At 57.4% G+C, this 24,709-nt stretch overlaps 2 protein-coding genes across 7 annotated transcripts; both read right to left on the bottom strand.

Annotated features, from left to right (window-relative positions):
• Window positions 1-335: 335 nt before the first annotated feature.
• SHC2 (SHC adaptor protein 2) lies at window positions 336-17,631 on the bottom strand. 5 transcript variants are annotated; one of them, XR_013995100.1, is made up of 14 exons: window positions 16,801-17,343; window positions 14,344-14,414; window positions 13,911-13,971; window positions 13,629-13,748; window positions 13,233-13,286; window positions 13,068-13,119; window positions 12,852-12,978; window positions 11,683-11,845; window positions 11,006-11,063; window positions 10,443-10,586; window positions 8,502-8,812; window positions 6,410-6,543; window positions 2,069-2,192; window positions 336-470 (listed from the first exon to the last, which is right to left on the bottom strand). XR_013995100.1 is itself a non-coding variant. In XM_081076402.1 (13 exons), the coding sequence occupies exons 1-12, from the start codon at window positions 17,272-17,274 to the stop codon at window positions 6,415-6,417; spliced, it is 1,764 nt and encodes a 587-aa protein (XP_080932528.1). In that variant the 5' UTR covers window positions 17,275-17,343; the 3' UTR covers window positions 1,420-2,092; window positions 6,410-6,414. The 5 variants fall into 5 exon arrangements, 2 of the variants coding, with proteins under 2 accessions (XP_080932528.1, XP_080932529.1); XR_013995099.1 differs by lacking the exons at window positions 336-470; window positions 2,069-2,192 and adding exons at window positions 4,314-4,789; window positions 9,342-9,724 and having other exon boundaries at window positions 8,502-9,253; window positions 16,801-17,344; XM_081076402.1 differs by lacking the exon at window positions 336-470 and having other exon boundaries at window positions 1,420-2,092.
• Window positions 17,632-19,887: 2,256 nt separating this feature from the next.
• Window positions 19,888-24,709, bottom strand: CIMAP1D (CIMAP1 family member D; the record flags this gene model as incomplete). Of its 2 annotated transcripts, none has more annotated exons than XM_081076845.1 (4): window positions 19,888-20,372; window positions 21,553-21,666; window positions 23,580-23,687; window positions 24,471-24,709. In XM_081076845.1, the coding sequence occupies 4 exons, from the start codon at window positions 24,595-24,597 to the stop codon at window positions 19,888-19,890; spliced, it is 834 nt and encodes a 277-aa protein (XP_080932971.1). The 2 variants fall into 2 exon arrangements, with proteins under 2 accessions (XP_080932971.1, XP_080932970.1); XM_081076844.1 differs by having other exon boundaries at window positions 23,580-23,720; window positions 24,471-24,597.

Raw genomic sequence — 24,709 nt, 5'->3', positions numbered from 1 at the left:
CCAGTCCAGAGTCCAGTCTCGGTTTGTGAGGAGCCAGCAAGATAATGTGGCCAGACGGAGGCCCCGCCCCTTCATCACCACCGCTCAGCTTGGAGAGAGGTAGGGTTTAGAGTCCCACCGTCCAGATGGGGAAAGTGAGGTTCAGAGGGGCCGCGACTCCAACAGGCCTGTCTCAGCTTTGTTCACCCAGCAAACATGAGCCCCTCTTTGTGCAATAGCAACACTGTCTGATGGGGGACAGATACCAATAAATGCGTCACCTTACCACCACCTCCAGGAAGCCTGCCCTGCCTGACAGCCTGGCTGGGTTCTTCACAGCCTGACAGAGCACGCTACCATGAAGAATGCTCTGGAGCAATGACTTGGGTGATGTCATTGCCCCTGCTGGGCCTGGAGCTGCCTGGAGAAAGGATTGTTGCACCAATGTAGCCCTGCAGTGTCCCCAAGATGCCGAGGTCGTTCATGAGAACCTGCCAGAGAAACGGAAGGATACATGCCATCACAGGAAGGATGCCTCCTGGAACAGCACTCTTTCCTATAGCAGGGGTCTCGGGGTGCCTCAGCCACCTTCCTCCACTGCAGGGACAGGGACCGTGGGGCTCAGGAAGGAGCAAGGCCTGGATGGCCTGGGTATTGGGGGCTTCACTCCCCACTCACTGTTGCTGGGCTGGTGGAGGAGGCGGTGGGTTTACTCCGTGCTAAGCAACTCTAATCAGGGAGCCACTAAATCAGGGTTCAAGTGCTGATGCCAACACTTCCTGCTGTGCAACTTCTGGCAAGTGTCCAAACATCTCTGTGCCTCCATTCTCCTCAGTGGTCCCTGGATATCACAGCACCATGGTGACTATTTGCCCAGAATGTGCTGGTCTTTGTTTCACGGAAGCTGCTACTGGTAAGGAAAGGGACTCAGCCAGGAGAGGACTTGCCAAGCCTCGAGATGAACCCCAGAACCTGACCCCAGCACAGCCTACCTCAGCCAGAAGCCCCACCCCTCTTCCCCACCCCATCACATTTGGGGGCTGGGGAAACAAGCCCAGAGGTGAAAAGTGCCAGGGGATAGGTCCCAAACACCTGCTCTGTGGGCTGCTGCAGCACCCCCTCCCCAGAAGGGGCAGGGGCTGAGAGGCTGGCTTAGGCTCTGTGATAAACGGGACCCTCTCCTGATCAACAAAAGCTGCGTCCTCTGCAGAGCCCTGTGGTTCGCAGGCGTGGCAGCCCCCCAGGACTTCCCCCAAACCTTGAGCTGCAGGCATCTCGGAACCAGAGATCGGGCGGCTGCAGACTTCAGGCCCAAGCAGGGGAGGGAGCCCAGGCAGTATCCACCAGCCCCTCCCGCCCTAAGTTGTGCCACCTTGTGCTGAACGGCCTGATCCTCACCCACCCCCCAGGGACCTGCCGTACATGGGGAGTGGAAAGTGGCAGTTCTCGAGGAGGCGGCAGGAGGGTGGTGTTTCCCAGGAGCCAGGCCTGAGTCATAGCGGCCCCCTGCAGCATCTAGCGGCAGGGCTTGGAGGACCCACAGGGAAAGTGGCTCAAAGACAAAAGGCCTGGGGTCCAGAGCTCCAAGCAAGAGGAGCCACCTTGTGCCCATGCAGCTCTGGGCTGAACAGTCTCCTCCCCTGGGGAATGGGAGGGAAGGCTGCCTGTCTGCAAACTCTCAGGAGGGACACAGGCCCAAAAAGGCACAGGCTAACCCACGGTGGGAGGTTCGGGGGTGGGCATCATCCCTGGTTTCCAGATAAGGAAACTGAGACACAGGGGATGGCCCAATTCTGGGTGGGGGGGGCGCCCAGTTCAGGGAAAGGAAGCGACTGGTTTAAGGCTGCACAGAAAAATTTAATATGAAGCCATATCTCTACTGCTTCCCACCCCGGGCCCACTGACGGTTAGGCTGGGGCAGGGAGCATTTGCTGAATAACAGATGACAGAATGGGACAGGAGACAAGGTGGGGGACCCAGCTGTCACCGTGGGGGCACCCCAGACCTGGGGGCAGGACAGGAGAGGTGATGGGGTTCGAATCCAGGCTCTGCCACCCCCCAGTGGTGCGGCCTTAGGCAGCCATCTCACCCCTCTGAGTCTCCATCTCCTCATCTGTGAAAGCAGAGAAAATCTGAGTCTGAAATTCTTGGCACAAGCCCAGCAGGAGTGCTAGATGGAGACTTTGAGGGACCGTGCCCGGCCTTGCAAGACCCTGGACAATGAATGAATGAATAAATAGCGTTTAGACCCCTCTCTGTCCTATAAATCTCTGGAATCTGACACTTCTTGACACTCCCTGGGCCAGCCCCCAGTGCACTCTCTCAGCCGCCACCATTCTTATCCTGTCCCTAGTGCATATTTCCAACTTGGGAATCTTATTACCTCTGTGCTTAAAAGGTCCACACTGGCTTTCCCTGGCACCTAGGCTTCGCTCCCACTCCACCCACCCTCCGATTTCATCTCCAGCCACTGCCCATCCTCCTGCACCCGAATGTGCTGAGCTCCACACATCACAGGGCCTTTGCACACGACATCCCCTCCCACTCAGAACTCTATCCTACTCATCCGCCAGATCAGAGATCTCTAAGCCCCAGGACCCTCGCCTTTTCACAGTTGTCATTAGACACTTCATGGTGATTTGCTGATTTCTGTCATTTGACTATTAACTCCATGAGGACAAGTCTGGCTAGGTCACTGTTGCCTCCCCTGACCCACCAGCAGTCCTGTTACATAAGAGGAGCTCAAGGCACTCAATTAAAGGATATTAGGATGGGGGGTGTGAATTGATGGCCCAATGAATGAATGAATGAGTGAATGAATGAAAGACAAATGGACGGACAGACAGGTAGGTTAATGACGGATAGATGGATGAGTGGCTGAGTGGGTGAATAGATGGACAAACTGGTAGCTCTCAGTCTCCATGTCTCTGAAGTAAGAGACATGCCATCAGAGTCCCCTTCTGTCTCTGCCTTTGGATGGCTTCACCCCTAGTTATGGGAAGAGCAGAGTGACTTTTACTCCCACACCCTTGCTAGGCGCCCCAGGTGTGGGAAAAGGCCCGCTGACTGGGGACAAAGCACAACCCCTCTCCAGCGATCTGGACCCTGGCAGGATGTGGGGCAGACTGGGGACCACTTTGGGAGAGGGGCCTCCACGGTGAGTTGAAGGAGGGTCCTGGGGAGAGTGGAGGTCTCTCTGAGACGGACAGGCCCAGAATCCATGTGCAGGAAGGCCTGGAGGACAGAAGTCGGGATGCTAGAGTAGAAAGCTGGGCATGAGGGAGAAGCATAGGTGAGGGTGACGGAGGCAGGTCGAGAAAATGGGGAGGAGAGGAGTTGGGACCCCTGGGAAATGAGGCCAGAATTATAGGCAAGTTAGGAGCAGTTTGGAGAAGACGACAAGGAACTTTTTGAAGACGTCGGGAGTATCTCGAGAGAGGTTTGTAGCCTTTGGGAGATCAACTAGGGTGTTTACAGAGAGGAACTGGGTATGTTTAATAGGGGAGTTGGGCTGTACTTTATCTTTGGATAAAAAACAAAGGTGTAGGAGAGGTGTTCGGGATTCTGGGAGAGAGCAGACTGTCCCCCGGCAGCAGGCGCACTCCCACACGTGACTCCCTCCTCTCCATCTCCAGGCCCTGGGCTTCCCCCCTCCTCCAGCCCCAGGGAGGCCAAATCAGATGCTGCCTGGCTTTTTCCCTGGCCAGCCCCCCAACCTAAGAGTGCCCTTTAGTGTGCAGTCATTCCCAGGTTTAATTACAAACAGATTCCAAATGTCCAGTCCAGGTCGACACCCGAAGGCTGCCCCCCACTGGGACATCAGCACATGTCCTGTCCTGAGGACCCAAAGCACCTCTGTTCTCCCTCCAAAAACAAATTGTGGGGGCTGGCCCGGTGGCTCAGGCGGTTAGAGCTCCGTGCTCCTAACTCCGAAGGCTGCCGGTTCGATTCCCACACGGGCCAGTGGGCTCTCAACCACAAGGTTGTCAGTTCAATTCCTCCAGTCCCGCAAGGGATGGTGGGCTGGGCCCCCTGCAACTAAGGTTGAACACGGCACCTTGAGCTGAGCTGCCACTGAGCTCCCGGATGGCTCAGTTGGTTGGAGTGCGTCCTCTCAACCACAAGGTTGCCGGTTCGACTCCCGCAAGGGATGGTGGGCTGCGCCCCCTGCAACTAGTAACGGGCAACTGGTCCTGGAGCTGAGCTGCGCCCTCCACAACTAAGACTGAAAGGACAACAACTTGACTCGGAAAAAAGTCCTGGAAGTACACACTGTTCCCCAATAAAGTCCTGTTCCCCTTCCCCAATAAAATCTTTAAAAAAACAAACAAACAAACAAACAAATTGTGCACCAATTTTTCCGTTGGAAACACTGAAGCCAGCCAGGACAGGATTCCATCTCCATGCCAGGGGCTTGGGAGCCCTCCTGAACTGAGGTCCAGCCCAGAAAAGAGCCGGTGCCTCCGTCCCCATAGGGACCTCAGCCAGGGCTCTGAGAGAGAAGGCTCCTTTCTGATATCATTTCATTAAAGGCAAGAAATGGTTCTGTCTTTGGTATGTACACCCTCACTCCAGGTGAAGGGTGGAGGCAGGAGGGGCCTTAGAATGAGGGGCCTCGGACAACCCAGCCTGGATTACCCAGCCCAACACAAGGCCTGCTAGAGAAGAGATTCGAGGCCCATGTGGAGGAAGGAGAGACAGCGGCGGTTCCGGCCTGACCAGGGTCCAGAGAAAGGCTGAGCCACCATTTAAGGGCACCACACCAGGGGTGTCTGGGAGCAGGGACAGGAGCCGAGACTAGAACCATCACCTGGGGGAGAAAGTGAAGGAGAGGTCAAGGGTCAGCTGAGAGAGTAACCAAAGACCTAGGTTCATGTGTCAGGGCTCCAAACCTCAGTTACACTGCAGTAAAGTGACCCAGAGAGGGGCCTCACGCCCAGCGGCCCAGCTCCCCCTTGCTGTTCCAGTGTGACCTAGGGTAGTGTCTTAACTTCTCTGCTGTTTCTTCTTCTGCAAAATGAGAATGCTAGTAACAGCGCCTGTCTCAACCTCATGGGAGTCGGTGAGATGCTGTGGGGAGGGGCTGAGCACAGTCTCTGGACACAGCAGTGGCTGCATTAGCACCGATTATAGCTGCCATCAGCATTCTTTCTTAGGTCACAAAACAACTCTGGGGACAAAAGGCAAGCAGGTCGTACCCTGGCACATGCAAACACACAGGCCCAGAGTGCTGCAGGTCACTTCAGGTGTTCCATAGGGCCACCCCCAACCCCTGAATCCCTTCTCCAGACTGGGAACCCCATCTCTGCCAGCAGCCAGGCCTTTCTGGGGGCAGGGAGGAGGCCCGCACTGAGTGGGGGAGGAGGCAGAAAGGAGACCGTTGTCATGGGGACAGGAGAGCAGCCCAACCTGGCCCAGAAGCTCCTCTCACACATCCTTTGGGGAAATTCCACAGCCCCCTTCCCATGCGGTCCCTCCCTCCCCGAGCCCAACCCCCAGTTCCTGTTGTCCCCAGATCCTGTCTCTTCACAAAAGCTGCTTATGATACTCCACCCCCCACCCCCGCACCCCTAGTTCAGCCATGTCCTCTACTGTCTGGACTGCCTCCCAACCCTGTTTCACCCCAGAGCCCCTCCTCTCTCACCAGAGAGGTCCTGGACCTGTCTGTCCCTGACCCACTCAAAACCCTCCCATGGCTCCCCAATAGCAAAAGTGAAAGACCAAGGGTGCACCTTCTCATCTCACCCACCCCACCTGATACAGCAGCCCAGCCAGACCCAGGTCATTCCCTCTTCCAGGGTAGACAAATGCTGCCTCCCTCAAGAGATCTTTATCACCAATTAAACAGTTACCATAACAACTCAAGCATTCCACTCCCAAGGTTGATGAAAACTCACGACCACACAAAAACCTTCACACACATGTTCACAGTGGCATTCTTTGTAACAGCCAAAAAGTGGAAACAGCCTAGTGTCCATCAGCAGGTTATGGACAAACACAATGTGACCCATCCACACACTGGAGTGTCATGCAGCCGTGAAAAGGAGGAAGGCGCTGACACTCGCCACACCGTGGATGGACCTTGAACACGTGGTGCTCATGAGAGAAGCCGGACACACAAGGCCACACAGTGTGTGATTCCACTTATGGGAAATGTCCAAACAGGCACGTCCACAGACAGGAAGTGGGTTAGTGATGGTCAGGAGCTGGGAAGGGATGGGGGTGACTGCAGACGGGATTTCTTTTGGGGTGATGGAATGTTCTGGAATTAGACAAGGGGATGCTGCACAACTCTGCGAATATACTAAAAACCACTAAGGTATCCACTGCAATGGGTGAATTGCATGGTATGTTCATTCCTTCTCAGTGTTTAAAAGGAGAGAAAGTGTGGCCACTGGGCAGCTGCCGGCGCCAGTGACTGACTACACACCTGGCTTAGGGCTCCCGCTTTACCACACTGCGCAGATGCAGCTCACTCTCGGCAGCCACGATGGGCTGCCCGTTCTGCAGGTGGTAGTCGATTAGGTGGCTGATGCTCTCAAACAGCACATCCTTTGTTCGCACCTGTGGGGTCAGAGGCCTCAGTATCAGCACCGCCAGGGGCCTGTTGGGGAGCAAACTTGGCCAGCCCAGAGCTGCTGAATCAGGACTATGTTTACACAAGCCGCCCACGTCCCGATGCACACTCAAATCTGAGCACCTTGGGTCCGAGACTCGTAGAGCCAGAACCAGGTATGGACACAGGCTCCAGAACAACCAGGATTCTGGAGCCACATCTCCTATAGCAGGTTGAATAGTGTCCCCCAAAACACATGTCCACATCCTAACCCCTGGAACATATGAACAGGACCTTATTTGGAAAAAGCGTCTTTGCAGATGTGATTGAGTGAAAGGTCTTGAGATGAGCTCATTCTGGATTACCCAGGTGTCCCCAAATCCAGTGGCTTGTGTCCTTAAAAGAGAAAAACTTGGACACTGAGACACAGGAAGAATGCATGAGAAGACAGGGGCAGTGACTGGAGTGAGTGATATGTCAACAAGCCAAGGAACACTAAGAACTACCAGCAACCATGAGAAGCTGGAAGAGACCTGAACAGATTCTCCCTCATGGCCTCAGAGGGAACCAGCTCTGCCGACACCTTGATTTCAGACTTTCGGCTTCCAGAGCTGGGAGGCAATAAATCCCTACTGTTTTAAGCCATCCAGTTTGTGGTCATTTTGTAGGGCAGCCCTAGAAAATAAACACACCCCTGGAATCTCAGAGATACAGATCTGGAAATCAGAATCACCAAATCCAAAAACCATCTGTGTCTTCAAATGAGAAGATCTTAGCATCACTGCATGCTAGATATGGGTGCAGCACAGAAAGACCCTCGGGTCCCCTGGCTGCCAGGCATTTCACAGGCAATGCTGGGCTCACTGGCACATATTACCTGGGGAACAGAGTAAAAATGCACATTTCTGGGCCTGGTCACACAACCATCTTCCACCCAAGTGTGACCCATATAGAGACAGAAGCATATGCAGCCACCAAGGGCACTTCTTAGGATTCAGCTAGATGGAGCTAAAGCCCTTGGTAAACTCTAAGAAAGATCTCAACACCCCTAAGCACCTGGGAAGTAACCTATAGAGCCCAAGGATGCTGGAAAGTGCTTCACAAACCCTACAATGCCTTGTAAATTGGAAGATGCTCTGTAAGCCCTAAAATGCTTTAGGAACTGTAAAAGACCAAATCTCATTGGCTCAAAGCAACTGTAAAATGCATCACCATTTCATGTACCACGGGGGTGAGGTGGGGGTGGGGAGGTAGGTTCAAAGATGCAACTGATGGTTAAAAATATAATCCGGACCTCAGAGACGTCAAAATGAGAGGGAAAAAAGTGTGTATCAGAGGCTTGAAGCGTTCAGCAATCTGTAGACCCTAAGGCTCCTTGTAAATTGAAACATGCTTTGTGAACCCTAAAATACATTAGAAACTGAAAATACCGTATTTACCAAAGACATCACTATTTGTGGCACAACAGAATGCGAAAAAAAAAGTGCATCTTACAATTGTTGAAATATGGTACTTTGTAAACCCTGAAAAGCCTTGAAATTGGAAAAGATTTTGTAACACCCAAAATACTTTGTAAACCCTAAAATAGTTTGTAATTCTTAAATTGGAAAATTGTAATTCTAAAGTACCTGGTAAACGGGAACAGAATCTGTAAACGTAAAGGGCTTTGTAATTTGGAATGTATGTCATTAAATCTAAAGGGCCTTAAGAAGCTGCCCCTGTCATGCGCCAGCACGGCCCGCCCTGTCTCCAAGCCAGGCCTCGCCCCCATCCCGGCCCGCCCCGCCCGCCCCGCCCCCATCCCGGCCCGCCCCGCCCCGCCCCGCCCCCTTCCCGGCCCGCCCCGCCCCCTTCCCGGCCCGCCCCGCCCCCATCCCGGCCCGGCCCGCCCCGCCCCGCCCCCTTCCCGGCCCGGCCCGGCCCGCCCCGCCCCGCCCCCTTCCCGGCCCGCCCCGCCCCGCCTTACCACTCCCTCAGGGTCCACAAGCAGCAGATGCTTAGGCTGCCCAGCATGCATGCCAGTGAGGACGTATTGCCCCGGGTTGGTGACGCTGTCACGCACGAGGAAGTCCCCGTCTGCTCGGAGCAGTTTCTCCGCAGCCCGACGGCTCATCTGGCCGTGGTACCAGGGCTCCTGCCGCAGCTGCTCCTCCGTGGGGGCGATGGGGGCCCGGCGGGTGGGGGGACTGGGCCACTGGTCCTCCAAGAGAATGGGGGCTGCCGCTGTGCCAGCCGCCACGGAGTACTCATGCAGCCTCAGGGCATCCTCGAAGGGGCCTGCGGGTGAGGACGGGGTGCAGGAGGCAGGGGGCAGGCAGCTGCCTCTTGCTGGGAAGGGGGGGCCTGGCTGGAAGGAAGGACCCACCCTTGAGAACTGGACAACACTGATTGAGCACCTACAGTGCATCAGGCCTGCACTAAGCACCACAATGCGTCGCCAGCTGTACGCTGAGTGTGCTCAGTGTGCCGAGTGGGCGCTGAGTGTGCTCAGTGTGCCGAGTGGGCGCTGAGTGTGCTCAGTGTGCCGAGTGGGCGCTGTGTGTGCTCAGTGTGCCGAGTGGGCGCTGAGTGTGCTCAGTGTGCCGAGTGGGCGCTGAGTGTGCTCAGTGTGCCGAGTGGGCGCTGAGTGTGCTCAGTGTGCCGAGTGGGCGCTGAGTGTGCTCATTGTGCCGAGTGGGCGCTGTGTGTGCTCAGTGTGCCGAGTGGGCGCTGAGTGTGCTCATTGTGCCGAGTGGGCGCTCTGTGTGCTCAGTGTGCCGAGTGGGCGCTGAGTGTGCTCAGTGTGCCGAGTGTGAGCTCTGTGTGCTCAGTGTGCCGAGTGTGAGCTCTGTGTGCTCAGTGTGCCGAGTGTGAGCTCTGTGTGCTCAGTGTGCCGAGTGTGAGCTCTGTGTGCCCTGGGTGTGCTGGGTGTGTACTGCATGCTGACTATGGTGTGTGCACTGTGTGTACCAGTGAGAGCCTGGCTGAAGCACCTTTCTCCACAGGGGCTGCTGGTCTCCCAAGGGAGCTGCCTCACAGGGAGCTCCTAACTCCTTTCCCAGGGGAGGGTCTCTGGGAGGTGCCCGGGCGGGGGGCACACTCCTAGTCCAGTGCCCAGTGCACCGTAGGTGCTCAGTCCAAACCTGTGCGTGTCATTCTTGCAATGATAAGAAATCCAGTTGTCAGATGACGGGAACAGGGCTTTGCAAACTTTATGAAGGAAGACATATGCAGTTAGCTTGGGAGGTTCTCAAGGACCTCCAACTAGGAAGGTGTCCTGAAGGAGAAGGGCCATCCTGCCTGGACAGCACTTCCAAGTGCTGTGGAAGAGCGTGGAATGGATGTGGGAAGTAAGGAGGTCATTTTGGACACAAGCCTCCTCCATCAGACTGAGCCCTCTCTCAGGCTCTGAGAGAGGCAGGAACAGGCCCCAAAGTCTGCTAGTCAGCTCTATCAAGATGTGGATTAGGCCACCACCATCAGACTGGGGGGCCCCCAGGAAGCAGACAGTGCCTCTCCCATCAAACTGGGATTCCCATAGGAAGGGGTTGGGGCCTCCTCCCTAAGACCATGGACTCACATGAGAAGGGAGTTTAAATTCCCTGTCAGACTGGGGAGACCCACAGAGAAGAGGGACCTGAGCCTCCCCCATCATGCTAGCCACTCCTTTAGGATAGGAACTAGGCTCCTCTTGTCAGACTGGGGACCCTCATGGAGAAGAAGCTGGGTCACCCCCAAGAGGCTGGGGTGTCCCACAGAGGAGGAGGCAGAGCCTCCCCTATCAGACTAGGAAGTCCCATAGGAAACACTTTCGCACCCCACCCTCATCAACTTGGAAAATCCCCAGAAGAGGAGGCTGGGCTTCCCCCATCAGACCACAGGTGGCATGTGTGCACCCTCCCCTTCAGGCTGGCTTGCCCCCACATACGCATGTCGAACAGGTCTTTCTTGGGGCTGTCCTCAGGCTGCAGGGGTTCCAGGGCGTCCAGACCCTGCGTATTGACGTACAGGTGGTCCTCGTAGTCTCGGGGCCCCCTGGCGTCCGCCTGCACATAGCCGTCCCCAGGTGGGGCTGAAGCGGGCGAGAGGGGTGGTGGGGTCAGCTAGGGGAACCAGGGGAGAGGCCCTGGGGAGGCAGGGGTTGGGGCGGGCCCCACCTGGGAGCCCCACCCGTACCTGTCTCCTCCAGGAAGGCAGAGTCCCCGCGCATTTGAGCAGCACCATAAGGAGTGAAACACCCATAAATGCCCAAGCAGAGATAATGGGGCAGGGGACATCTGCCCCCAGGGAGGAAGGTGGCCCCGTGGGCCAGACCTTCCCAGTTTCAAAAGAAGCCAGAAATCTCGATGAAAAGAAACTGATGATGTCAAATCTCATAAGAGCTTGGGGAGTGAAAGTGAAATGATGCAGAGGAGAAACTGAGTGGGACCCAGGCATCCAGTCAGAGAGAGGCCGGGGCACTCCCATGCCCCCAGAGCATCCTACCCTCACCTGAGAGGCCCAGCTCCCACTGCAGGCCACAGGCATCTCTTCGAGCAGGAGATGCACCCTGAAAAAGAGCGTGGGGTCCTCTTGCAATGTGCAAGCCACTCTTCGCAGCCAAGCACACCCAGTGTCCTCACCCAGCCCACCTAAATCCCTGGGAACATAAGTCAGATGTGAGGTGAGGCTCACACCCTCTAACCGTTCCCCCTCAAACTGCCAGCTGCCCACCACGGCCAGCTTTGTGCCCACCTCCCACCCCTGCTATAGCCTCATAGGCCCTCTCCACTTGGGAAAGCAGCCTGTACCCTCCTGCTGCCCTGAACATGCTACTCTCGCCATCTGCATTCTCTTCCCTGCACCGCTATCCTGGACAACTCCTATTCACCCATCAGAGCCCAGCCCAAACATTGCTTCCTCCTGACCACAAAGCCAGTCTCCCTGTTTCACCTTCCTTGGGAGCCCTGTCACAGCCCTGATTAAATCACTGTGATCATTTACTCAACATCTGCAGTGTGAGAACAGGGCCTAGCGTATCTGTGCAGTTTGTGAAGGGAGGGTTGTGGGAGCAAAAAACCATCTAGGATCAAGGAAGAGCAGAAGGAAAAGCTAGGGACAAGGCCCAAGGAGTCAGCACCTGGGGATGGCCCTGCCAGTCCCTCCCCCATGAATCCCCAGAGGCTGACCTGGCTCAGGGTTCCGAAGGCCCCGAGGGCACAGGGTTGTGTCAGGGTGAGCCTGGAGTCCACCAGCCCGCCCAGGGGCGGCTCCTTTCCTGGGACACTGTTGTAGTAATTGTGTTCTGGGTCCTCCTCGTCTCCCCAGGCCGGCTCCTCCAGCCCAGTCAGCCTGGGGGCAGACAGCAAGTGTGAGCACAGGCAGAGCCCCAGCACACAGGGCAGAAGGAACAGAGGTGTCTGAGGGATGCCAAGACCTTGGGGCTTGAGCTTTCTACGGTGGCTGGGACAAGCCAGACGCCAGCTCCCATCAGCTGAGCCTTCAGCCAGGAAATGCTTGCTGGGGGCTGTCTTTCTCACCCCTGGCCTGTGACGGAACACTGCATGGTTATAGTGGGTGCTCAGGAGAGCTGGTCTCCACTGCTGCCCTTTGCACCTGCCTCTGACCTCAGGCGGGCGCCCAGGAACAGGTCAGGGGGACACCCTCAGTGTTTAAGAGAAGGACCTCACCATCTGGCCCTATTGTCACACCTGTAGAAATTTATCCCCAGGTGCCCAGCCAGACAGGTGAAACCCAGTGTGCACATGTGAGGGACAAGTGAGCAGGTGACGAAAGCAAAAAAGGCCACTTCACCTCCAGGGAAGGGTCGGGGGTGGGGGGGCTGCATGAATTCACATGTATACTTCCTCTTCGGTGTCTGCATGTTTGAATTTCTAACAATTAATAGATATTTAAGTAGCTGAGAGCGGGGACCAGCCCAAGAGCCAAGAGTGATCTGCACACTTTCAAGCAATAAAACATTTAAATGGTTACGAAGATATCCAAAGGACTGTAGTTGGCAAGATAAGAAAGTTATTGAAATTCAGATTTGCACATCTATAAACACAGTTTTCTTGGCTTGCCGCCTGTCCACCGCTTCAGAACCCTCCGCATCTGCTTACACAGACCACAGCCTGTACGTCTGGCAGCCACAACGCAGAAAATGTAGACTGTCTGGCCCTTTGCAGAAGCGTGGGCCGCCCCGGACGATGATGACGTAATGCGGGCGATGCCGACTGGCTCCTGAATCCTCAGGGCAGCCCCGGAAGTGGGAGCTGTTTTTATCTGGGTTTTACAGATGAGGGAGGACCGGGGACAAAGTGGACCCACTCCCAGGCAGAGGACAAAGGGCTGGTACCTTTCTGGGGGGACAACCACCTTGGGGGGGCTGTGCAGGTACTGTTTGAAGCGCAGCTCGAAGGCTTGGCCCACGGTGCTGATGACGCTCTGGGCGAGGCCCTCGCAACACTCCAGGATGTGGCAGGCTGGGGGCCATTTGTGACACAGCGTCAGCGTGGCCTCTGCGGCTAAAACACTACACAGCACCCCCTCCACCCGGCCCACTGGGCCTCACCTCTCTGGTTGATGGGGTCCTTAGCAACATAGGCCACGTAGTCTGTCATATCCTGGGGAGAGAGGGGATGGGTGGGAGGAGCCCCTGGGCCAGGATTCCTGGCAGCCCGCCCCAGCAATACAGGAGACAGAGGGGGCCATGTCTACCCGCCCAGCCCCTTCTTACCGTGTCCCCACCCGAAGCGAAGGAGATGGACTGCATGTGGTGGTTGGCAATGACCTGCCAGAGACACGTGTCACGGCGCAGCCCGGGCCAGGGGCCAGGGCTCCAGGAGGGGGTGCGAGGACTGCGGTGCACAGACGCGCAGACACGCAGGCGCACGCACATACACACTCCCGCCAGGAGACCCCCACCCCGTCGTGACAACTGTGGGGCGCTGTGACAGCAGTGGCTGCGTCCCCCCTGGGCTCCTGGCTCAGGCTGGGGCCTCAGCTCGTGTCCAGATGAACAGGTCACACACACCCCTGCACCCGCCGCCCCTCTGGGCTCCACATGTGTGAGTCCACAGAGCCGGCCCTGCGTGGGGCTGTGGGGGCTGCGAATAGCGCAGGCGGCGCTCACCTGGCGCGTGGCGGGCACCGAGAGGTTGAGGCCGTCGGTGGAGATGCTGATGGAGATGCTCATGCCTGCGAAGCGCAGGTTGCTTTTGCCCAGGATGGAGGCCAGCGCTTTGTTGGGGGCCTGGGAGCAGCACAAGGCGCAGGGTTGGGGGGGTGGGCCCCGGAAGGGGGGGCTGCAGGGTGGGGGTGGGGGGACTGGAGAGAGCCCTGCCCCCCCGCAGAGTGGCTGGGGCTGGGCACGGTCAGAGGGTGGTCATGGCTTCCCCACCAGCCTCTCACCTACCTTCTTCTTCCAGGAGCCACGGATGCCCGGAACAGCCTCATGGAGCCGGTTGATGGCTTCCCTGTGGAGGGAGGGGCTGAGAGCTTGGAGGGGAGGGGCCTACGGAGGGCCAAGAGCTCAGAGAAGGGTGGGGGTCAGAGGGCGATGAGCTGAGAAAAGGGTTCAGTAGACTCTGAGACGGGGAGGGGCTCCGAGGAGGGAGGGGACCAGAGGGGCAGGGACTCTAGGGTGCTTGGGGAGAAGAGGGAACGGGAGGCGTGGGGGGGGGGGCTCCTGGGCATCTGGCAGATACCCCCTCAGCGCTTTCCCTCCTGCTCTTTCTCAGTGGCCAGCGCATGCCTGGGCCACAGCTCCAATCAAAGGCATGGGTGTTTGATTCAGTGGGGCCAGCACAGCCCCTGAACCTGGTCCCCGCCCCCTTCCCACAGCTCACCTGGTGACCTGGGTACGAGTGTTGAAGTCCAGGGAGCGCATGGAGCGCAGGACCTCGATGCAGCCCATGTACTGGGGAAGAGAGACAAGTGAGCAAGCAGCCCAGCGGGCTCCTCACACGCCTTCTGTACTCAGGGCTCCAAGCCCTTCCCACCGTCCCTGAGTGTCCAGCTGATAGCCACAGGGCGTTTGGACCCACTGACGCCTGCCATTCCCACCCCCATCTATTTGCAGGCTGTTTCCTCTCCACGTCCAGTCTCAGTGTCATTGCCTCAGAGTGTCTTCCCTGACTACGTAACTTGTTCTCAATTCCTCCAGGCTCAACCGTGACTGTTCATTGAACCGTGTCACTAGGCCGTAAGTCCAGGAGGACTGGGACGGTGGTCATCTTGCTCACTGCTGCGTCCCAGAGCCCAGCACAGGGCCTGCAAGCAGATGAGACGGAGACCAAGACATTGAACATCTTTGACCCCTTACAGGAAAAGCGTGTGGACTTCCGCTTCGACCGCCATTTCCATGGAAAGGTAATTCAGAATCTCCAGGAGATGGTGCTGAGGGGCAGAGGAGGTGGGAATAGCCAGCGGAATTCCTGGAGTGAGGATCAGATGATGGCCATAACCATCATTCCAATGCCTATGCTGCTGGGAGGGTACCTGGTACAGATGGAGGGCCACATGGCCGCACTGGTCATATCACCCCATCCATGTGAAACGTCCCAGACAGGCACATCCAGAGACAGGAGTGGGTTTGCAGTTGCTAGGGGTTGGGGGTGACTTCCTATCGGGGTGATGGAACATTCTGGAACTAGACAGTGGTGATGGTTGCACAACCTTGTGAATGCTACTGAATTGTCCATTTTAGAATGGTTAGTGGTTAAATTTGTTATGTGAACTTTACCTCAACTTTTAAGGTAAACTATGGTGATGGAAGCGGGGTAGTGGGAAGGCTGCAGGTGGTGCTGGCCAGGAGGGGACTGGGTACACTGTCCAGCTCAGTCTGGGTGCCCTGCACCTGAGACTTGTTTACACTAAAGTAGCATATTTATGTTATCCTTAAATTTTAAAAGTCTGACCAAGAAAAAAAGTACGTCCCACAGATACTTATTAACTATAAAGGAAACAAGTGGTTACCTGTACCAGAGAGAAATGTCACCTTAACCAAGAGTGTTAGTTTTCTGGGGCCATTGTAATAAAGCACCACAAACTGGGCAGCTTAAAACAGGAATGTATTCTCTCTCAGTTCTGGAGGCCAGATGTCCAAAATAGAAGTGTTAGGGGGCCCTGCTCCAGCTGAAGGCTCCAGGGACGGTCCTTTCTTATCTCCTCCAGCTTCTGGTGGTGATGGCCGGCAATCCTTGGCTTGCAGACACACCACTCTACTCTGCTTCCATCTTTCCCCTGTGTGTCTTGGTCCGCATTTCCCTCTTTCCGTCAGATCACCCGTCATTACATTTGGGTCACCCCACTCCAGGATGACCTGATTTTAACTTGATTAAGTCTACAAAGACCCTATTACCAAATAAGGCCACGTTCTGTGGGGGACACTACTCAACCCAGTACCCAGGGAGTGGGACTGTGGTAAAGGCAGCAACCAAATGTAAACACATCAATGTCCAGGGTGCTGGTCCCAAAAAGCAAGCTGAGATGTGAATCCCGCCAAATTGTCAAACACACTCTGGAATCCCAGCTACTGTTTGTAGAGTAACGATGGAACTGTGGGCGTGCAGGACAGCTAGCTGGAGAGGCGTGTGGAAGCATTTAATGGCCTTGGTACTGGTTCGTCACAACTATACCCAGCGACAGACACACTGTGCAGAGAACGTGAGGATAACAGCCGGAGGTGTGGGCGCTCAGGAGATCCATTCGTCCAGCTTTTCCGTATGTTTGAAAGGTTCATAATAAAAAACCGGGATAAATAACAGCTCGTTCCTTTACACCACATTCAAAGTCCTGAGTCTCACATCTCGAATTCTGAGGTCTGGCTGGACACCGCCCCTTTGCAGATACCCCTCCCCAGCGCCCCCCATAGGCCAAGGTCTCCGCAGGTTCCGATTCTGTCGTCTGCGAAGGAGCTTTTTAATGGGGGTGTGGGTAGCAGGACAGGATGCCCCCAATGACGTCCCCAACGCCCAGACCCCAGCCTAACAGGATTTGGGGGAGGATGTTTAACCTGCGCATGCGTGTCCCCCTACCCACCTGCGTCCATCTCCCCGCCCCTCCCCACGTGACGCCGTGGGAACCTCGACCCCGGTGCCTCCCCGCTGGGGGCGCCCAGCAGCAGAGTGAGGGCTGGAGATGGGGGTCCCGGGTGGTGGGGAGAGGAGGAAGGGTGGAGAGGAGACAACCGGCTCTCAGGACCCGGGGTGTCCTAGAGAAAGAGGTCTAGGAGGGGAACCCCAGTCCCCAGGTCTGGGGTCCGTGGAGGATGGGATCCCAGCGGTCCCGGCCGGCGCACTCACCCGCACGATGTAGGAGACCCCAGGACCCAGGACCCTGGCGTCTGGGTGTAGCCAGCCGTGCGCCGGCTTGTGGATGAAGCTGCCTTTGCGGATCCACTCGTCGGCGGCGGCGTCTGGGGGCCCGACCGTCCCCCGCGTGCCCCGCGGCCCCCGCGTCCCGGCCGTCCGGCAGCGGCTGAGCGCCGGCAGGGGGCAGGGCGCGGCGCAGCGCGGCTCGCAGGCGTTCAGAACCGCGGCCGCCAGCGCCGGGACGCTAGCCGAGCCTGCGGACTCCGGCTGGGGGTCAGTGCCCCCCGCGACCCCCGCATCTCCCGCCGCCCGCGCCGCCGCCGGGCCGCGGCCCAGGAAGCCGGCCGGGGCCGCGAACTTCCACTGCGGCATGCGCGGCAGCAGCGCGCAGAAGGTGGTGGGCGCCTCGGGCTCCGGGGGCGCAGGAGGCCCGGGGGACGCGCGCCCGCCGGGACCCTGCGTCATGGCCGCGGCCGCCGGACCCAGCCCGACCCGGCGCTGCGCCTGGCGCGGAGGAGGCCCTCTCGCTCCCTCCCGCTCCCTCCCCGCCCCGGGCCCGGTGATGTCATCCACCCGGCCCAGCGCGCAGCCGCGGGGGGCTGCGCCCCTGGGACCCCGACCCTTGGCGTCCCGGCGCCTGGCAGGGCGGCTGGGGAAACTGAGGTCCGCCGAGGGCACGGCGCTGACTCGGATCCGGCAGCCAGAGAGGGAGCGATGTTTCTAACCCAGGGCCCGGGCAAAGACCCCCTACTTCGCCCGACTTAGAAATCACCTCCTTTCCTCCCTTTTTTGACTGATGAGTAAAGGAGGCCTGGAACGGGACGGAGGCGCGGTCAGAGAACAGCCCCAAACCAAAGGGTTAGTCCTCTCCATTCCCACTGTTCCAGCCGGAAGTTATTTGAAAATCAGGCCCTGCTTTATTCCCTAATGGGGAGACTGAGACCCAGAGAGGGAAGGAGGTGTGTCTGAGGGCACACAGAGGAGACTTGGACCTAGGAGTGCCGGGGTGGCCTGGCTGGGTGGGGGGCGGGCTCAGAGCAAAGCTAAGTGTCTCCTCTGCTGCCTTTTCCTGGGCCTCAGTTTCCTAGGCTGTAAGGCAGGGGCGCCGGCTGGAGTGTGGGCTCATCCTCCATTTCTAGGGAGCCCAGTCCAGCAACAACCCAACTGAGCCCTTGGGCTTGAGCCTCCCAGGCCTGCTGGCCCCTTCCGCCCCCGCCTCTCTGTCCCTAGGCAGGCCTCAAGGGTTGATTTCCTTCTGCACCGGAGAACTGGGTGTTACAGTCACCCCAACACCCAGCCTCTCGGGCTCAGCCTCGGCCGATTCCTCCTCCTCCCCCACCACCCCCCCGGCCCCGCCCCAGGCTAGGGCTGACTGCTGGGAAACCAAGGGAGGGGGCCGAGGAGCGCGGGCAGGTGGGGAAGGAGCGCGAGGCCGACTGGAGCCAAATCAATACGACCCAGAGATGAGATCACAGCCCGGCCGACGCCTGCGGGGCCCGGGAGGAGGAGACGTTGGGGGAGGCGCGTGCGGCCGCAATTGGCCCACAACGGGGCCGAGGGGTGGGGGTCGGTGATGCCACACGCCTGCGACTATCTCGCTGTGGTAGCTATTGTGCGTCTGTGGGGTCTGGGGTGAGTGGGGGTAAAGGGCGTGGCCTCTGGGTCTGTGCCAGATCCCCCATCTGGACTTGTGTGTGCCGTGTGTGGTCCACCTACTAGCGCGGACTGTGTGAGGGTCGGGTTGTGTGTATCTTGTGTGCAGATGTGAACGTGTGTGTGCATGTGAGGAGAGGGTCTGAGTTCCTCCCAGGTGTGTGTTTGGGGGATACATGTGCAGTTTGAAGTGTGTCTGTAGGGGTCTTGGTGCGTGTCCACCCAGTGGGCTGAAGGGGTGTATGGTCAACTGTGGCATCCCCAGGCTGAGAAGACCGACAGTCAGGAGAGCCAGGATCCACTGCCCGTGCTGCCCTCGGCGGCGTGTCCTCCGGGGAAGAACAATGGCAGTCTGTCCCTGCCAAACTCCTGCGCTAGGGCCTTTCTGGATTGGGGTTTTTAAGGCTGGGCCCAGGTGTCATCATACAGAGAGCTCAGTTTCATGACACCATCCATGTGTTTCTTTCCTGTTCCTAAGAAAGAATGGCAGGAACAGTGTCCTTGGGCAGGATTCAAACCCTGGCATCAGACAAACACTGCTTCATATTGTGCCCTCAGACAAGTGTCCAATCCCTCCAAAGTCCAATTTCCTCTTGGCAAACATCACCTGCGTACAGATTTGTTGTGAAGCCTAAGTGATCTTTGTCAATATTTGGAACATTGTAGAGTACCTACTGATGAATAGTAGAATACATCAAACTCATATACATCCTTCAAAACCCAACTTCCAATGTCCCTTCTTCCAAGAAGCCTACCTGGCTCCCCCAACTCAAAACCCCAAATCCCTCCTCTGGTCCTAGCCAGACCCCCAAGGGGCTGCAGAGTCAGGGGTCTGGATGTTGAGAGCAGTGTTTCAGATCTCTTTCCTGTGATGTAAACAGACCATGGGTTAAATGAACACACGTGTGTGATGCTGACAGCTCTTGGTGCCACAGAGATTTATTGGCAAGCAGCTAGACGGTGGGATGGAGAAAAGAGCTGTGCTTCCATGAGAAGCAGGGAAGAGCCCAAGTTTGGCAGAAACCTGAGCTGTGTCAGGGACCCAGGCCTTAGCGGACGGACACTGAGTTCTAGGACACAGGAAGCTCCGTCTCCAGCCAGCCAGTGGGGAGGGCCAGGGGTGTCTCTTTCTCTGCCTGGCCTGGCTTGGCCTGGCATGACCGGGAGAGAAGAAACTGGGGCGCCCCGCACAGGGCCACGGGGTCACAGCCCCCAGGGACTGGAGGAAGCAGGTGGCCTAGAAGGACCTCGAATAGTTCAGAAAAGGGGAAGGAAGGAGGTGCCTCCCCCTCCCCTGGCTTCTCCAGGAACCCCCCCACCCTGCCTCCAGCCAAAGCCAGGCCCAGTAGGGGCCTGCCCACATCCCACTTCTCTGGTAGGAAAACTGAGGCTCAGCCCAGGCTGGTATCCTGTCCCTGAGAAGCATCAGGGTGTGGTATCTGCAGCCATGGTGGCTGCCCGTTTGGAGTGTCGGATGCCCATAGTGAACGCCGGGGCCCTGGCTTTGTTCACGGTGACCTGCTCAGGGCTGTGGGTGCCAGGGCCAGGTGTCTCGTCCGGGGGGCGTGGGGCACGGGGCCGTCCCAGCATGGTGAAGGCAGGCCGGCGCTGACGGTAAGCGTTGGGGTCTGGGCTATCATATTGGCCTGGGCCTGGTATCTCAGCGGGGTCCTGTGGGGGGCGGGCAGGGGTGGTGCGGCCCACCACTGTGTAGCTAGGGCTACTGGGCTTGACGAAGATCTGGGCACCCCAGAGAGAGGGCAGGGTGTAGGCATTGGGGGCAGGGGCTGAGGTGTCCAGGGGCTGAGGACGCAGGCGGGAGCCCAGGGTGAAAGCTGGAGCAGTCCGCTGACGCAGAGGGGCCACCTTCTCTGGACTGTAGGCCCCCGGACCTGGCGTCACTTCCAGACCTGTGAGGATGGGCCAGAAGCATTGGCAATAGACAGTCCTCACCTGCTCAAAGACCTTGCTTGCATGCCCCTCCCCACCTTGTCCACATGCATCCTGGAGCTCATAGGACTTCTGAAGAAACCCTAAGGTAGTTCTCCTCCTCCCTCACTCCACACACACTCTGTTCTCTTTCAAGCCTCCAGGCCCAAGCTCAACTCTGTGCCAGGCAAGCCTTCCATTTCACATTCCCACCTCCTGGGAGCTGCTTCTCATCCTTCCATCAGCCCCAGAGTCTCCTCCTTCCTGCTACCTTCCCCAGACCCTCCTTCTAGGCAGAGCCCTCACAACCCTTCAGGGAGAGCCCCCTGCCTGGGTCTTCCCCTCTTTCCAGACATAGTCACCCTGAAGTGGGATGGTCCCCGTCTGAGTCTGACTCCATCTCCATTCTGGGGTCTTATAAAAAGCAAGGACATGTCACATCTACTTCGACTCCCAGCAGAGGCCTGATATGTGTTTGAGAGGATGAGTGAGTACAAGGATAGGTGGTGGGTGAGCGGTTGGATGAGGAGTGAATGAATAGATAGATCCATGGATGGGTGGATTAATGGATGAAAGAGTGGATGAATGGGTGAATGGACAGACGGGTGGACAGATGGATGGGTGGAGGATGAGTGGAAGGATAGATGGATGGATAGATGATAGATGGATGGGTGAGTGGTGGATGATTGATGGGCCGATGAGCAGATGAATCAGTGGATGATGAATAGATTGGGTGATAGGCGAAAAGATGAAAGGGTGAGTGGATGGGAGACTGGAATTGGGTGATGAAATCAGGCACTTTAGGTGAAAATAAGCTGTTTGCAGCCTGCGAAGGGGATTTCCACGTTTGCCACAGTGCCCAGTGCACCCCGATGCCCAGGATGAGCCCCGCTGCCCTCATGGCACCACCTGTGCACAGGGCACCGTCACCGTCACCCTTCATTGCTTCAACAGGGCACCGTCACCGTCACCCTTCATTGCTTCACTCAGGTTTTCTGAGGCCCCCTTCCCCTCTGCTGACATCTTGGGCTTTGTCATTCCAAAGACACTGAAGTTCTAAGAATTTGAGGAATGGAAGGGAAGGAGAGGACAGTGGCGAGAGAGTCGCCAAGATCCTGAAAGGGCAGGGTCCTCACAGGGCTGCACAGATCAGACACTCACCTCGAGACTTGCCCCGGCCCTGCATGGAGTAGGCAGGGGTACAGCTTCGGCCGAACCGGGTGACTTTCGGGTCCAGGAAGTAGATGGGCCCAGGGCTGGTGTCCTGCGGAGATGCTGAGGAGAGGAGCCCAGGTCCACACGGCACCTCTGATGGCCCCGCTCAGTGCCCCTGCTTCGCCCTAAGGCTCCTCCACCCTCCACTTGCCCCCAGCCTCATCTTGGAGAGTTGGGACCTCGGCCTCCTGAGATCTGACTGCCCTGACCAGGCCTGAGTTTGACTTTGTCTTGACGAGCGTTTCTGTGCCCTAGTGATCCAAGCTGTCCCATCCCTCAACCTCTCCTCTGCCACCAGCTAGGGAACTGGCTCTAGAGAACCAGCTCGTAGGTTGGTTAGACTTGCACATAAAGTGAGAATAAGCAGGCTCCGACTAAGGGTCCTTTTAGTGCCTGGGCTGGTTGACATGTGACAAGCTTAAAGGAGGGCTCTAAGTTGGACGTGTAAATCCAGCTGTGGCTCTATGAGCTGTCTCCTCGAGCCTGTGTAAGCCTCCTTTTCCTCAGTAATTGGGTAAGAACACTGAAAAGTGAGGCCAGCCATGAATAGGGTGCCTGGCACAGAGAACTTGGGAACACTGACTGTGATTGCCATTACTACTTTTTAAAAGCACATTCAGGTATAAATATATAGGAGGTAGGACAAGTATTATTCGGTGTACATGTGAACGTATGTGAGACCAGGCACACACGTGATGAAGCATGTTCATGACAAATGAGCACATCCCAACTTGTCCCATTTCCCACCTCTAGGCCTTTGCCTGTGCTGTACACTCTTCCTGGAGCTCCCGTCTTCTGAGGCCTCCACTGAACACCTACTCATCCCACAGAGCCCAGGTCCCATGCCTCCACCTCCAAGAAGTCCCCGAGCATTCAACAAAGTCTACACACTCCACCACCACCACCCCGCTGCTGATTCCCCAGGCGTGTCCTATGACGAGGATTAGAACTGGGAAGCCTGGTTGCTCTGGGCCGCAGGCTAAGTTCTTAACCTTCCTGGTGACAGATCTGACCCTGATTCCCTCACTTGCCTTCTGGAGCCCCTTGCTGCTTCCTGAGTTCTGTTTCAGTTTGGTTTGGGATCTTTGCTGATTCTGAAGGAGCCACTGCTAGCTGCCCCCTCCTAACAAGCCTCCACCCATGTGACTCAACCTCCCCATGTGGGACCCCTTCTGGACCCTAACCCTGGCCCACTTGGGACTTCAGAGCAGCTCTAGAAAATGGGGTGATGGGGTTTGTGGGCATCCATATAAAGGGCATAGGCACTGACATAGGGGACAGCTGACTGTGGCCGGGGGCCACCCGCAGCCCTGCCCTTGGCACTCTCTCTCACCCTATCGTCACTCAGTGCTGGCAGGAAAAACCTCACTGCCACAGAGGTGAGGCCAGCGCGCCCACAGCCTGCTGTCTTGCCACCCCTGCCTGTCCACACATCAAAGAACTTTCACTCTGCCCTCACCACACGCTGTGAGGTGAGCAGGGCCTGCAGAGCCCCAGGCTTGATGATGGAGAAACTGAGGCTGGCACTCACATTCCAAGCCCACTTTTCTGAGAACTGACCAGATACCCACCATTGTTGCTACTTTTAAGGCATTTAATGAATGTCTCCAGGCATTGTATACAATCCTGACAACTGTGCAAGGAATGTATTGTCACTGTTTACAGAGAAGGAAACCGAGGCACAGAGCAGTCAAGCAGCAAGAAATGTGCAAAGTGTTAAAGACAAATGCATGTCAGGTCCAACCAGCCACCTACTCCTCCCCGGAGTCTCTTCCTCAATAAGGAAACAGAACCAGAGAGACATAGTGGCTTCCTGAGATCACACAGCAAGCCAGTGGTTGAGTGGCCCTGCCTCACTCAATGGGGCCTTGGTCTATCTGGTGAGGAAATGCCCCTGGGGGAGGTTGGCAGCTCAGAAGGCCTCCCAGAACCTCCTCTCCCCACACCCCACTCCCGCCGCGGGCTGGGCTTACCCTCGCTGGGCCTCCGGAGCAGTGAGTAGGCAGGACTGGCCACCCTGGTGCAGTCGTGGTTGATGTAGCCGACAGTGGATGGCAGGACGTACAAGCCCGGACCAGAGCCTGTGACCAAAGCCCTCAGATCACGGCCTGGGGCTAGGTGCCCGGACCATGGGGCGGAGCCCAGAGCCCAGTCCCTGAGCCCCTTCCCAGGTTCCCAGCACCATCCATGGCAGGGATGGGGGGCAGGAGCTGCCTCCCACAAACAGGCATTATGAGTCTGACACGAATCACAGGAAGCGGCTGCAGGGCCAGCAGCCACCTCCTGCCTTGGGATGCACGGGCCTAGACACAGAGATACACTGTCACAGGTGGGGAAACTGAGGCCCAGACACAGACACAGATATGTTGTTACAGGTGGGGAAACAGGCCCAGACGGAGATACACTGTCACAGGTGCAATGTTTGGTGGTCTCTGCAGGAATGCCAGTGCCACAAGAGCCAGGAAATCCAGCCATGGAGTCCAACTCCAGATGTTTCATAACAGACCGGGAAACTGAGGTGCGGGCCAAGACTCTAACCACCACCCCACAGTTAACGTCAGAGTGGAATATCCAACTCACTGATCACTACACCATAAACTCTCCCTCGTGGTTTGCCTGGTGTCTGTCTTGCCAGGCCCTTGGCTGTTTTGACCACTGCTGTCCCCTCAGCACCAAGCCGGGTGCCTGGCCCACGAAGTACCTAGTTCTTGTTGGGTGGACATATGTGCAGAGCCCATGGAGACGCTGTGTCCACACCTGCCCTACTAGACAGGAAGCTGAGGTTTGGGAGCGTGCAGGGAGTCCTCGGAGGCTCCCAGAAAGGGTCCCACCACCTGGCCCCCCCCTCCATGGCCAGTGTGTACCGTTCTCCAAGGTGGCCGTCCCACAAGTCTTCCTCAGGCCGGTCTCCGGGATCTGGCACTCTGTGGCCCGCCGGCCCAGGGGTGCTGAGGTCAGCTGTGGAGCAGGGTCGCAGCTGAGGGTCCCCATGGTGATCAGGGGAGGGGCCACAGGGAGCACAGGGTCTGGCAACACCCACAGCTGGTGCTGTCTCCTCGGCTGCAGTGGCTCTGGGCCGCAGGTCTCGGCAATGTCCCCAGTC

The sequence above is a fragment of the Rhinolophus hipposideros genome (genome assembly GCF_964194185.1).
Source record: "Rhinolophus hipposideros genome assembly, chromosome: 16".
Classification (NCBI taxonomy): Eukaryota; Metazoa; Chordata; class Mammalia; order Chiroptera; family Rhinolophidae; genus Rhinolophus; species Rhinolophus hipposideros.
Note: the sequence above shows the minus strand (reverse complement) of the source record. Positions and strands in the feature narration are given on the sequence as shown.